At 36.3% G+C, this 15873-nt stretch overlaps 1 protein-coding gene across 8 annotated transcripts in view; it reads left to right on the top strand.

The window, feature by feature from the left end:
* Positions 1-14698, top strand: part of LOC127841037 (allene oxide synthase-lipoxygenase protein-like) — a 101322-nt gene extending 86624 nt beyond the window's left edge. For 7 of the 8 annotated variants that reach the window (XM_052369542.1, XM_052369543.1, XM_052369545.1 and 4 more), the window contains 7 exons: positions 614-706; positions 1141-1201; positions 6461-6566; positions 7333-7424; positions 8325-8498; positions 10292-10455; positions 11108-14698. In XM_052369542.1, the coding sequence (XP_052225502.1) occupies positions 614-706; positions 1141-1201; positions 6461-6566; positions 7333-7424; positions 8325-8498; positions 10292-10455; positions 11108-11222 (805 nt within the window). In that variant the 3' untranslated portion in view covers positions 11223-14698. Of the gene's footprint in view, positions 1-613; positions 707-1140; positions 1202-6460; positions 6567-7332; positions 7425-8324; positions 8499-10291; positions 10460-11107 lie in introns of those variants that run through there. The other variant, XM_052369544.1, reaches the window with a different exon arrangement.
* The last annotated feature ends 1175 nt before the right edge of the window (positions 14699-15873 follow it).

The following is a 15873-nucleotide window of genomic DNA, read 5'->3' as shown; positions in this document are numbered from 1 at the left end:
ATTCTGATTATGCAAACACATTTTTAACTCGATATCTGGATTTTTGTAATGTCTGGATTAACCCATTTATGCCAAGTGTCTAGAAAAAAGGCCTTGGCAAACACTGCACACCCTGATTAGACCCTGCATGATGTGGCGTCTCATCAGGGTCTGCGCTGTTTGCTTAAAGGAATTTCTGTAAGATATATTCCAAATATAGAAATAAATATACTAGACAACCCTAATTTTGAAAATGAATTGATCCGATTTAGAAGGTTGGGAGAGTCCACTAGGCATAAATGGGTTAAAGTACTTGGCCAGTCTAGGAAGACAGTGTCCACATTACAACCAAAAAGTGTCAAGCTCAATACTTTTGCAGGCAGTGTTCTCAAGGGCTTTTGTACTAGTTTTTTGGATGAAACTGACTAAAGTACACAAAGGCTAAATAGGGACAACACTTTCTGCTTTTTTTTTTGTTTAGCAAAAAACGAGTTAAGGGGGAAAGTATCAATCCTGATTATCCTGTGTAGACCGAAGAGGCAAATCTGGGAGGACACTTTACCCACATGCATTAAGCCCTGTTTTTTCAGAGTGAAGCTAAAATGTATAAACACTAAATATTCGCACATTGCAGACGTGGGCTGGAGTTGCTGGTGTCAAAGAATGGCTGGGTGGACAAGACGATGAACATTGGCCAAGAGGGAATGTTTGCACTGATTGCTCGAGGGTACGGAATATCATTTAAAAGCTAGCATTAAAGCCTTTGTATTGAATGTGCTTGAATGAAATATTCTTTAATGTAACATTTATTTGATTTGGTTGATTTTTTTAATCGCCTCACATTTTCTGTTTTGCAAACTGTACCTGATTTATTTCTGTTATTCTCTATTTCTTAATTTATGTATTAAGATAATATTTATAGTACATAAGTTATGCTTTCCTTAAAATCAAATTGTATTGAATACAAATAAAAAAGATCAGGATTTAGAATAAAGCTAATTCAGATAATCTTAATCCAAAATATCTAATGTGAAAGGTTATTTAAAACAAGGTTTGTGGAAACTAAAAACTGTTTTTCTATGTTTAAAACTAAAATAAGTTTGTGTCAGAAGAACTACTTTTTTGTAAGTATTTGAATGACATTTTTGTGTGATGTTTCAGAATCAAGAAATGGAGAATGAATGTCGAGGGGACCTTGCCAGAAGACTTAAAACAAAGAGGGGTGCGTATATTTACATTTTGTATCTGTCTGTTTTGAGTTTGAAAATGTTCGTGACCTTTAGACCTCTTACATTTGAGCCATGCTCTGTGAAAAGGGGGTCTAAGTGTTGTCCCAGATTAGCCTGTGCAGTCGGCCCATGCATTAAACCCCCTTTTTACAGAGCTGGGCTCATTTAGATTTATTGTTTGATTTCAAAGAGAACTAGCCTGCAGAAAAAGGTATGATCTGGACCAAAGTCTATTAACATCAGACTGTTTAGGAATCTTGTCTGTAAAACAAAATCATATTAAGGGGTGTTGCGGCAGTTTATTTAACAGAGGATATATTTATAGCAACACCGGTGATGCTATTATCACAACTCAAGATTTTTGTTATCAGTATCATCAGAAATGACCGAGTTGGTTCATAATACAATTGTCAGTGGTTCGATCCCAGGTGGGGTAAACTTTTTTTTAACTTTTTTTTTCTGTCTTTAATTTCATTCTTGTTTTATACTAGAGCCCTTTAGTCCTGTTGTTTACATTTATCAATTTAAAGCATTTAATCGCAAACTTCAAAACATGCCGAAATTTGTGAACAAGTACAAGTTATTAACAATTATGGTCGAGTTTGATACTGTATGGTATTATGTTTGTGATTAAATATTCTTTTTATGCTCCCCGAAATAAAATTTCGGCGGAGCATATAGTTGCTAGTTTGTCCTTCCTTCCTTCCTTCCTTCCTTCCTTCCTTCCTTCCTTCCTTCCTTCCTTCCTTCCTTCCTTCCTTCCTTCCTTCCTTCCTTCCTTCCTTCCTTCCTTCCTTCCTTCCTCACTCACTCACTCACTCACTCACTCACTCACTCACTCACTCACTCACTCACTCACTCACTCACTTACTTCTTTCCGTCACACTTTTGTTACCGTTTCCCATAGCGCCTTCAATACTTTACCGATCTCTTTCATATTTGGCATGCAGGTACCTTGCATGGACCTCTACCTTTTGATGAGGTTTGAGGTCACTGGGTTCAAGGTCAAGGTCACCGAGGCTAATAATAGATTTTCTGTCACGCTTTTGTTACAGTTTCTCATAGGGCCTTCACTACTTTACCGATCTCTTTCATATTTGGCATATAGGTACCTTTTGATGAGGTTTGAGGTCACTGGGTTCAAGGTCAAGGTCACCAAGGCTAATAATAGATTTTTTTAGGTGGTTATTAACACATAGATTGACAAAGCGCATCATCGGGGAGCATCCATCGTTTCCAACGATACTTGTTTATTAATGTCTTTTGGTAAGCTGTTGTGATCCCAGTTAAGATTGTTAATAATTTCTAATGGCTATGCATATTTCTAACAATCTATGTACCGGTACTTGGGTTTTGCCTAATTGCTGTATTTTATGAAATTTGACGTAGACGGTAGGGATAGTTAAAACAAAAAATCTCTGATAAAAGTGCAGTGACCCCCTTTTTATGGGTATATTGCTTTGCTCATGTCTGTCTGTCGGTCGGTCTGTCGGTGGGTCGGTCTGTCCGTCCACCAGGTGGTTGTCATACGATAACTCAAGAACGCTTGGGCCTAGGATCATGAAACTTCATAGGTACATTGATCATGACTCGCAGATGACCCCTATTGATTTTGAGGTCACTAGGTCAAAGGTCAAGGTCACGGTGACTCGAAATAGTAAAGTGGTTTTTTGAATGATAATTCAAGAATGCATACGCGGCCAACAGGGCACACTCTGAACAATATTACTGAAGCAACTGGTCTGTAATCCTAAATCTATAATTATCAGTCCAATGAAACATCATCCTTTTAGTAAAATACAGTGGATCAGTAAAAATATTATCAGAATATGAGATTTGTTGTATATTTCGTATATTAAATATTGTGTTAATGTTTAATTTTGTTGATTAATAAAAATATAAGCAGGACAGGGGAGGTAATACACTACAGGGGAAACAAATGCAATAAGTTTCAATTTATTGTTACAGATTTGCCTCCCTTGTAATATATTTAAATTTTACCAAATGTAAGGCTTACTGCATTTTTGTAATGCATACTTCTACTACTACTACTCCTACTACTACTACTACTACTACTACTGCTACTACTGCTACTACTGCTGCTGCTGCTGCTGCTGCTGCTACTACTAGTACTACTACTACTACTACTACTACTACTACTACTACTACTACTACTACTACTATTACTACTACTACTACTACTACTACTACTACTACTACTACTACTACTACTACTACTACTACTACTACTATTTCTTCGGCTACCACCACCACCACCTACTACTACTACTACGCTAGGACGACGACGACTACTACGACAACGACTACTACTACTACTACTACTCCTCCTACTACTACTACTACGACTACTTCTACTACTTCTACTACTACTCTACTACTACTACTACTACTACTACTACTACTACTACTACTCTACTACTACTACTACTACTACTACTACTACTACTACTACTACTACTACTACTACTACTACTACTATTTCTTCTACCACCACCACCACCACCACAACCACCACCACCACCACCACCACCACCACCATTCACAGTGACAAAAAACGTATTCACACAATGGCTGCTACTACAACTTATAGCCCATATAGGGGGGGCATGCATCTTTTACAAACAGCCCTTGTTTTATTTGTGTTTTATGATGACAATACGTAGATGAACATATTTGAGCAGTTTCGCAGAATTCTATTTGACAGAACAATTTTAAATTATATTTATGTGGTTACAATAGTAAAAAATGCCGTTTTTTGGGGCGACATAAAAATTAAAAAAAAAAAAATTCTTAAATTTAACTTGTGTACTCTTTTTTATTGGTAGTGTGTGGTTTAATTAAATGGTATATGATGTATCTTAGCTTATATTATATCTACATGTTGCCAATTTCATATGTTATTAATCAATTTTACGCAATTAGAGATTTTTCAGTTTTATTGAAAAAGTACATGTTATATAATGGTGAATAAAATCAAAACAAGGCTGGTGACCTTATGTTTTTATTTAATTTTTCATATAGTATTTGTAAATATATCTTAAATAAAAATTTTGGACAAAATCTATTTGATGGAAGAAAATCAGCAAAACTGCAGCAACACCCCTTAATAAAACAATTAAATTCTTTAATAACTGTGACACATGATATAAAAATGTACTCATGGTAGTAATTTTTAGGGGGCTTTACATTATGAATGAAGGCTGTGTTAATATCATTTAGTATTGTAAGATTATTACTCAAATTATCTTATCTATGTCTTGTTTGAATAGTCTGGTTTTATGCCTCCACAATGATACTGGCTGAAGGTCATAAAGTGTTACCCTAGTCCATTTATTTACATATAGGACATGCTCTGTGAAAAGGGGGGTAAATGCAGATCATTATATTGGGACGACACTTTCCGCTTTTATGATATTTTTCATTTAAAAAAAGTCTCTTCTTAGCAAAACGTTTAAGCAGAAAGTGTCATCCCTGATAATCCTGTCCGGACTGCACAGACTAATCTGGGATGACACTTTACGCACATTCATTAAACCCCCTTTTCACAGAGCACGGCTTATATGTATATGTGTGGAACATTTGGCATGCCCATGACTTAGTTTTTCATAATGGGATTTCAAAATAAATTTCCCCAAATAACCACCATATCAAGTCGACATGTCAACAAACGCTCCGCTGTCTTGAAGGTCAGTGTCAGAGTTGACACTTCAAATTTTGACATATTCCTCATATGCATATAGTTAAGTAAATTTTCCTGTGTGGCCTATATCTTTGTCATGTATTTTGTTGTTTTTTAGCTCTACTGGCCATAGGCCAGAAGAGCTTATGGGATGGCATGGTGTCTGTCATTGGGTTTGGGTGTTAGACTTTTTCTTGTTTATCCGATAAAGTCCACATTTTTCATCCAATTCTTTTCAAACTTGTTCAGTGTGTTGATATTAATGAGGACTGGAACCCTATTGAAATTGGGTTACATCCGAGTAAAAAGTCCAGAATTATCTCCCCTTGAATTTGAGAAAATTGTGAAATAAGGCTTGTTTACACAATAAAGTCCACAGTTTTTATCAAATCATTTCCCAACTTGCACAGTGTCTTTATCTGAATGATGAGTCAAACCCTATTGAAAATGGGCAATATCGGAGTTATAAGTCCAGAATTATTTCCCCTTGAATTTGAGAAAAAATGAAAATCTTTAACATTTTGCAATAACTTTTGCAATATTGAAGATAGCAACTTCATATTTGTCATGCATGTGTATCTCATGGAGCTGCACATTTTGAGTGGTGAAAGGTCAAGGTCATCCTTCAAGGTCAAAGGTCCAAAAAAAAAATCAAAGCGGCGCAGAAGGGGACATAGCGTTTCCGACAAACACATTTCTTGTTTGTTTACATATAAACTTCTATCCTTTTGAAACTTCAAAGGATGTTTAATATCATCAAGGGCCAGAACCCCATTGAGAGTGAAGAAAAATTGTCCAACTTTTTGTTGAAAAGGAGCCATTTGAAGTTTAAATTTTACGTTTCTTCTTGTTTATGCGATGAATTTCCCATTTTGGGTCTGTTTGTTAAAAACTTACTCAGATTGTTCATACTATCGAGGGCTTGAGCCCTATTGATTCCAGCCAGTAGAGCGATTCAGGCTCTTATGGGCCTCTTGTTTAAATAAATTGGCACCATTTATCATTAATCCCAGGCTAATCCGGGACAACACTTTCCGCTTTTATGGTACTTTTCTTTTACAGAAAGTCTTTTCTTAGCAAAAATCCAGTTTAGGCCGAAAGTGTCGTCCCTGATTGGGACAAAACTTTATGCATAGCGTTAAACCCCCTTTTCACAGAGCACAGCTCATATCACTTTGACATTTTGCATGTAACAACCATGTTGCAGACTTCAAGGTCAAGATCAAAGTAAACACTTGAAGTTTGTATGTCATTTTCGTTTTATGATAAATTGATAGTAGGTTTTAGTTTGACTGTCAGGGCTATTTCTCTGTAATACATGTAAATTGAAAAATGTGTATCAACATTTCGATATATATAGTATTCCCCAAGCATGGTAGTTGCTTGAAGGTCAATGTGACAAATTGTTAATACAATGTGTGTTTAAACATTTGTTTCAGTTTTCAGTGATATAAAGTGGGGGCATCCATGTCCTTTAGGCAGTTCCCAGTTTATTCTTGGTTAAATGCATTCTGTCATTTAATAACCGCTCCCCAATACTACTTACTTGCAGGTGCTGGATACCAATGTGTTGCCGGGATACCATTTCCGTAATGACGCTTTGTTGCTGTATGGGGCCATAAACAAATATGTCAAGAAATATGTGGATCTTTACTATGGTATTTCAAAGTTATATATAAATTTATATAAACTTTGTTTAAATTGCCCTTAAGATTTTTTTCATGTTCCAAAGCCATGTTTAAATTTAAAATAAATATTGTGTTTTACAACCCATACTTTTTAAATAATTTTATAAATACTAGTGCTATAGTAATACTTTTGAATTTAAATATTTTTATTTGCACCAATATTTTCTTTATATCATTTCACAATAAGTAATAGTTGGACTTGTTAAATATTTAGATGTTTATTATGTTCAGTGTGTTGATAAATTTTGTTATTTTAAAAAATTAATTACATTGTTTTTGTGTTAGTTCTAACCATTTTGAGATGATAATATTTATTGGAATTATGAAAACAAACACAAGATACAAAGCAATGTTCATCACAATATCCTTCTGACTGGCCCTATTTTTACAATCCTTATAAGGCTATTGTCATTTTCTATGAGGACTATGAAATCTAGTAGTCTCCCTCTGTGACAACAGGGCTCATTGCATGTGCATAATGTGTCGTCCCAGATTAGCCTGTGCAGTCTGCAGAGGCTTATCAGGGACGACACTTTCTGCCCCAACTGGATTTATGCTAAGAAGAGACTCTTTTAACCCAAAATACCATTAAAGCGGGAAGTGTCTTTCCTGATTAGCATGTGTGAACTGCACAGGCTAATCTGGGACGTCACTTTATGCACATGCATCAATCCCTGTATTCCCATAGCAAGACTTAAATTACTTTCTCTTAATAGCCTGTTTGTTCCCTCTCTAGACTCCGTGGACAAGATCACTGGTGATTGGGAGATACAAAGCTGGGGGGCGGAGCTCACCAAGGAGCGTGAAAAAGGGGGATGTGGTCTCGAGGTATGTTCAGGGCTCCTCCCCTTTGAAACTGGTAGAGTTAAGTATAAAACAGTGTAATATTTAATGTTCAAGATAAAAACATACTCATTAAATTTATTTAACTAAAATTTAACTTTAATTTGAAGCCTGTGCTAAAATATGAAGCAAGAAAGACAAACTGTAATTCTAATTAATTTACATTGAATGTGGTTATTTCCCTTGAATTATTTAACTTGTTTTCTCACCTGAGTACTGAATGATACAATTTTGTTTAAGCCAACTCGAACCCTGGTACTTTCGTTTTTATGCCCCGGAAGGAGGGCATATAGTAATGGCACTGTCCGTCTGTCCTACTGTCTGGCAGTCTGTCTGTCTGTCCGTCTATTGTCACACTTTGCGTTCAGGTTCGAAAAATGCTCATAACTCCTATGTCCCTTCAGATGTAACATTCATATTTGGTATACATGTGTATATGGACAAGGCCTTTCCATACGCACCCAAATTTTGACCCCTTTGACCTTGACCTTGATCTTAGGGTCCGCGTTTAGGTTTCGAAAAATGCGTTTTCGAAAAATGCTCATAATTTCTATCAAAGCGTTTATCGGGGGCATATGTCATCCTATGGAGACAGCTCTTGTTTTCTTACAAACTTAAGAGAAAATCCCAATAATAGGGATCTAACCTTTGGGCTCCAGAATGAGAAGGAGACTACATATCCACTATACCAATGGCGCTCTGGGAAAATGAGGCTTAATGCATGTGTATGTGAAGCTTCTACATGCTCAAAACCAGTTTAACAATAAAGTATCACCCCAGATTAGCCTGTGCAGACTGCAGAGGCTTATCTGTGACGACACAGTTTACACCTGCATCAAGCCCTGGTTTGCCTGAGCCAGGTTCCAATATTTGCTTTGCCTTCAGGGTGTGCCAAGCCATGGTAAGTTTTCCAGCAAGGAAGATCTGTATCTGACCTTGACCTCTATCATCTACACATGCAGCGTGGCACATGCCTCCACCAACTTCCCACAGTATGATGAATATGCCTACCCTCCCAACTACCCTGCTCTTCTGAATGGAGAACCACCCAAGGATAAGGTTTGTATCTGCAGGAGTTTTAGCAATTTATTGTTTTCCATAACTGGACATTCATTGAAACATATAGCTTTTTCCAGCTCACCTGAGTTTAACATGTGCATGGTGAGCTTTTATGATCTCTTTTTTCCCATTGTTGGTTTTGTGTCGAGTGTTGTCAGCATCTACCTTGTTTACATTCTAGAGGCCACATTTATTGTCCAATCATATGAAACTTGATCAAAAGATTTGTCCCAAATAAATCTTGCCGAGTACGAAACTGGTTCAAGTGATGTCCAAAAGTAGAGGTCAAATTAATGTTGTCCTTATATGGCTAAAGTTAAACCTTGTCTACACTCTTGAAGTCGTTTTTTTGTCCCCTACCGGTGTCACCGGAGGGGACTTATGGTGTGCGCTCTGTGAGTCTGTCTGTCACACTTTTCTGGATCCTGTGATAACTTTAAAAGTTCTGTATATTTTTCATGAAACTTGAAACATGGTCGCAATGCAATATGGAGATTATGCATGTTTTTTCATTGTGTTCCTACGTAGAGAATTCTTGTTGCCAAGGCAACAAAACAACATTAACAAATTCTGACAATGGTGGAGCCGGTAGGGGACATATAATGCTTGGCAATAGCCTTGTTGTCCCCCACCGGTTTCACCGGAGGGGACTTATGGTTTGCGCTCTGTGTGTCTGTCTGTCTGTCTGTCTGTCTGTCTGTCTGTCTGTCTGTCTGTCTGTCTGTCTGTCTGTCTGTCTGTCTGTCTGTCTGTCTGTCTGTCTGTCTGTCTGTCTGTCTGTCTGTCTGTCTGTCTGTCCGTCCGTCCGTCCGTCCGTCCGTCCGTCCGTCCGTCCGTCCGTCCGTCCGTCCGTCCGTCCGTCCGTCCGTCTGACTGTCTGTGAGTCTGTCTGTCACACTTTTCTGGATCCTGCGATAACTTTAAAAGTTCTTATTATTTTTTCATGAAACTTGAAACATGGATAGATGGCAATATGGACATTATGCACGTCATTTCATTTTGTTCCTACGTCAAAAATTGTGGTTACTATGGCAACCAAAAAAAATTATTCTGACAATGGTGGAATTTCTGACAATGGTGGAGCCGGTAGGGGACCATATTGCTTGACGCTAGCCTTGTTTTAGTCTAACCTTCATGAAACTTTGACAGAACATTTGTTATAACGAAGTCTTGGCTGAGTTTTAAAATGGTTTGGGTCGGTTGAAAAACATGGCCGCCAGAGGGCGGGACAGTTTCTCTTACATGGCTATCTTTTAGGATATCTTGTTTTGTTTGTTGACAATTAGTTTAACATTCCAGTTACTATGTCTTTAGTGCTTATGATAATTTGGTCTTCAATTTGTCCAGATCTTAAATTCATATATGGTCTATCAAAAAAATCTATGAAAATTTATTTTGCAATAGTAAGGTATCTGGTGAAAGTTTGCAAGCTATAATGTTGCTGAATACACTGCGAGTATTTTTAGCATTTGAGCCTTACACTTACTGAGAAAACGGGGTTAAATTCATTTGCATAAAGCGTCGTCCCAGATAAGCCGGTTACATTCCCCACAAATATTCAAACTTTCCGTCTAAACCGGATTTTTGCTTAAAAGAACCTTTCTTTTAAATGAAACAAAATACCATAAAAGCAAAAGTTGTTTTCCGTGACTAGCCTGTATGGACACTAGGCACATACATTAAGCCCCATTTAACCAGAGGAAGGCTCATTCAGTGTTTGGAGATGTCTATTGTTACTGTAGTTTAACCACAGAGCCTATTGTTAGTGTAGTGTAACCCCATATCTCCCACAGAGACCCGTGGAGGAGACAGAGCTGGTGTCCATGCTGCCTGATAAGCCCACAACCCTGGACATGATGACAGTCACCAAGATACTCAGCTCTCGAGGCACAAACAGTCTCGGAGACTTTGAGGTCCAGTACATCTTCGAACCAGAGGCCTGCAAAGTGGTCGATGAGTGAGCTGAATATTCTGATAATTTAGTTTGTTCAGTTTTACTTTTAATTAGATAAAATTATTAAAAATATATTTGTGGTGCTCTGAAAGCGTGGGCTTGGTTGTTTGATCCACATTATTCATATCACAGTCGCATATCTATTGAGTATGGTTTTATAGCTTTGTTTGCAACTAAATTGTATTTTTTTATACAGGAATCAGATGTTTATACTCCCCATAATGGTGATCATAGTGTCAACGCTATGTCAGTAACAATATCAGTTCCCATGATATGTTAATCAAAACATTTGTATGTCCCCCACCACTATAGTGGAGGACATGTAGTTTTTGCTCTGTCTGTTGGTTGGTTGGTTTGTTTTCTCCAACTTTAACATTTTGCCATAACTTTTGCAATATTGAAGATAGCAACTTCATATTTGGCATGCATGTGTATCTAATGAAGTTGCACATTTTGAATGGTGAAAGGTCGAGGTCAAGGTCATCCTTCAAGGTCAATGGTCAAATATACAGCTTCAAAGCACCACAATAGTGGATATAGTGTTTCTGACAAACGCATATCTTGTTTTAATTAATATTTAAGATGGTCATTATAATACTTTTAATTTATATATAAATCATATATGTTCTATTATTCTTTGATTGTGGCATTCCAGATTCCGTGCAGACCTGGCTGAAATCAGCAAAGTTATCAAGCAGAGGAACAAAGAGCGCAACCCACCCTACCCGTATCTGGATCCAGACATTGTGCCCAACTCTATCAGTATCTGAGATTATTTCCTCGTGATAAATGATGATACTTAAGTACCAAACCATACTCCAGGTTCTCGAGATGCTAAAAAATACGCAATATCCAAACTTGATGTCAGCAAGTTGTACCAACTAGAGGATCTATAGCTGTTTGCCAAGCTTGTTGTTGTATAAGTGGAATCTCAAAAATATTTTATGGGAAATAATTATTTTAAATAAAAGAACAATCATCAATTTTCTGTATGTTTTTTGTTTGATCCAAAGGAGTTAATACAAACTATAAAAATTATTGAATTTTATTTAGATATTTTGAAATTTTAATATTTCTAGATTGTATACACTATTACAGGTATAATACTAACTCCAGCATCATGATACAATTATTCCCAAAAATTCTTGTGAGGATGTTTTTGATCTTTACTGGCATGAAGTAACAAAAAATAAATAAATGCATATACTGTGTAAAGTTTATTGCAATTATTTGTTGTTGTTGTTGTTTTTTCTTTCACTGAATATCTTATGATTCTGTCACTGTTTTCATTTACTCACCATTCATATTGTGTATTTATAAGAGTTTTTTTCAATTTTCATTGTATATATATTATTTTAACATTTGAATTTTACATTCTCTCTTGTGAATTTCCTTTTTATGCATAATTCGTGCACACTTTTTTTCAAGTACCGCAATAAACCACTTCATGCATTTTAAATATTACTGCTTCATTTTCACTATAATTTTATTTATATGTTTGTATGTTAACACTGCTTGTAGACAGCCCAATCTGTATTGTTTTGTCAGAACCAACAGGTTAGTAAATAATAGTTATGGTTGCATATTTATGGACATTGGACCAAACACCATTAACATATGTGTCGCGTTCTGAGAAAACTGGGCTAAATGCTTGTGCATAAAGTGTCGTTCCAGATTAGCCTGAGCAGTCCACACAGGCTAATCAGGGACGACACTTTCCGCCTTAACTGGATTTTCGTGTAGAAGACACTTCCTTTAAACAAAAAATACCATACAAGCGGAGTGTTATCCCTGATTAGCCTGTGTGGACTGAACAGGCTAATCTGGGACTGCACTTTATGCACATGCATTACGCCCAGTTTTCTCAGAACATGAACATGTATATAAGCAGGTCTCTGGGAAAACAGGGCTTAATGCATGCACAGTCAAAACATACTACTCAGTGATGACACTTTACAATTTGATCAATTTGTTTGTTGAAAAAGTCTGTTATAAAAGGAATTTCAGTCAAGGTGTCCCTCTTATTTACGTGTACAGGATGCACAGGCTAATCTGGGGCAATACAATAAGGGCATTCATAAATCCTTTTCTTTTTCCCAGAGTCAGGCTTGGAATTGATTTTATGTTTTTAGCTCACCTGAGCGCAATGTGATCAAAGTGAGTTATAATGATCACTCTATTTACGCATCCAGCGTTGCACAGTGTGTGTTGGGTGTTGGCATCTTTAAGCTTGTAACCACTTGAGACCACATTTTTCATTCATTCAAGATGAACATTTATCTTGACAATATCTAGGCTGACTTTGAATCCATGTCATGTGTGTTTCAAAACTGGGTCACCAGATCAAACCTTAGAAAAAACTTTTAACCGCTCTACACGTCACATTTCTGACTAAATCTTTATGTAACGGGGTCATAATGTTTATTTAGACAATATTTATATTTTCTCAAACACATGGTCACTTGTGTTGGAAATCTAGGCATCGGTAAGAAAAACAACTTGTAACTTCTCTAGAGGCTACATTTATGACTCGGTCTTGATGAAACTAAGTAAGAATTATTATCTTTACAACTTCTAATAATCAACGTCTACCTTCCCAAAATGTCAGGCTCATAATATAGGGTCAAAATTTATATTTGGCTATGAAACCATCTGTTATTGCCATAAGTTTGCCCTGTATTGATGGATTTTAAAATGTCTTGACAAATACAATCCATCATAAGACAACAAGTCACGTTTAAAACGTGTTTAAACCTTTTCTCCCGACTTCAAAGGTCAATGTCACACTTGAAGAGGTTAAAGGTCAAAGTTGGCCATAAGACAGCTTGTTGGCACTGTACCGATGTCATTCATCATGCTATTGTAAGATTATTTATTACTTGCCCTAAATGACAACCATGAGGAGACAGCATTTTGTGTTAATATTTGTCTCCATACGTCAAAGGTTAAGGTCACAATAAGAGTCTTAATACAAATATAACTATAAAAGAGCTTTAAATTTTCTAATGCAGATGTACCTTTCCCATTTTAGTTTTTAGTGTAAAATAACTTGGCACAAACGCCGTTCATCACAAGATGACATTCCCATGTAGCAGTGTTCAAAGGTCAGCAGTGTTCAAAAGTCACACATAATTTATCAAAGTTGGCCATAAAGCATTGTAACTGCCACTCTGATCACGCTATCTTAAATAAGTTACCACTCATTACAATCACACGGATTTTGTCAGTAAGACCTGTCGCCTTACCTCAGGGGTCAAGGTCACACTTAGAGCTCAAAGGAGGCTTTATAACAGCTTGTCCGTGCTGTTACTTTGTCATTATTCAATTCAATTTTTGAAACAATTTACCTCAAATAAATAACATATGGAGACTGAAAATCAAGTGTTTCACCTGTCTCATTTACTCAAAGGTCAAAGTCACACTGGTAGATCACACATGAGCTGCATGTGTTTGGCATACGCGGGGAATCCATGCCGTATGGATACGTCTTATTCATTTCAATGTATTCCATCTACTACGTAGATCATGCCTTCTGTCAGGTAATGTCTTCGCTGATTGGTGTCCGTGAACTCAGGTGAGCGCTTAAGGGCCATCCAGAGGGCGCGGATTGTATGTAATGATTTATGTACATAAGACCGCAGCCCTAAAAACCTGACTGTAGTTCTAGTAATTATCAGCTTAATCAGTGAATAACTATTGTGTTTGTACATCATTTTTTATGTACAAAGTATGCCTTCACAGATGCCTGTTCTGACGCATATCTCTCTGTATAAATAAAGTAGAAGCAGAACTAATTTGATTGAAATTCAAATGCATTTTCATTTATACACCAATAATTTTCCTTTTTCTAACTTTGTTTTGTTTGAATGATTCACAGGTGTATTTGGGTTTTGATGAACCTGTTGTACTAGGCTTAGTTGACAGTGATGAGTTTATGCATTTGTATTGTTATGCCAAATTTGATGACATCTATATGGCACTATTTCACATTTCCTGGTTTTACAAATTGCGCGTGCGTGTTTGTAAAATACTTAGTTTTGAATATCAAAATCGCACATTCTTCTTATCATGCATACATATTTAATACAAGGTTTGTATGTTGTGCTTAATTGTCACACTTGATTTTATAAAACGTTGACACTGTTTTACCATTTATTTGTTGAATACATATTCGAATATCTTATATTTACTCTATGTTTTCTATTTTGTAAATATTCTTTATAATAAATATGTCTTGCAAGATTTAGCCGTGGTTCAGCTCTTTATTTTAATCATGATTTGCCTAAAATTCATCAATTGTTTCACCACTTTCTTGGGACTGTAACATGAAGTTTTTGTCGGAACTGGAGCAGTGTAAGTCCAGAAAGACCGACAAATGATAGCTGTCATAAAGAGCACAGATTACCACCGAGAAAGCTAACCTACTTGGCCCTACACCATTCTATACTCCTATGAACACCCTTCAAGACCTTTGCCTATTTGGTAAATGATAACTGCGGTCACTGGGTAACTTTTCTAATGCACATGTATATTAGTAATTCTACAACTAACGTTTATTTTGATCGTGAAAATTGTGAAAATAAAAGAATGCCTTTGTATACATACAGTAAACAGACTTGATCATACAAAATCTATAAACTTATGAACAATAAACATAATTTATACATTTAACAAAGGTGAAATGACATTAGAATGTAGCATTATATCACGGACTCTAGATGAGACAATATACGCTCCGTGATAATGTGCATAGTCGTATAATGGACAAAGCTACGTTACGAACTCCTGTATCGCTCAAATAGCAATACCCGGTAATCGTTTTTTGCAACTTTGAATTGTATGTCCATGTTTTTCTCAATACTTTTACTACTTCTCGGAAAAAACACTTTAAGTACCCAGTTCTTTATTAACCGTTGTAGGCAACATGACTAGGATACATGTATATCGTATTATTGTGACTTTGTGGAATAATTTTAATTCGTTTCAGTGCTTAATTTCATTCAATTGTCATTCTTTTGACACAATCACATTGAAACATATAGTGTTTTCATCTGGTAAAAGGATAAATGGGTGTTTTGTAGCACATGTATCCAAAGTAACGTCATATAATGGATACAGGTGCTAACAAAACACCCATTTATCCTTTTACCAGATGAAAATCGATAGTATAACAACGATCGTATAAACTTGACCTTTATACTATCGCTATTTTTTAAGACCATGGTTTTCCGATCTCTATTTTAAGAACACTATATATGTTTCAATGTGACGTCATTGCAAATGATGACGTTTAAGTAAACAAACACATCAGAGTCAACTTGGAAAACCAGCGCTGGTTCTTTGAATTTTAAAGTATTTTTACTCTTTTGAACGATAAACGACCACAAAATAATAGGATAAATAGAATATTATGTGAGTGTC

This window comes from Dreissena polymorpha, chromosome 8 (assembly GCF_020536995.1).
Source record: "Dreissena polymorpha isolate Duluth1 chromosome 8, UMN_Dpol_1.0, whole genome shotgun sequence".
Taxonomy (NCBI): domain Eukaryota; kingdom Metazoa; phylum Mollusca; class Bivalvia; order Myida; family Dreissenidae; genus Dreissena; species Dreissena polymorpha.
The sequence above is the reverse complement of the archived record's forward strand: the minus strand, read 5'-3'. Positions and strand labels throughout refer to the sequence as shown.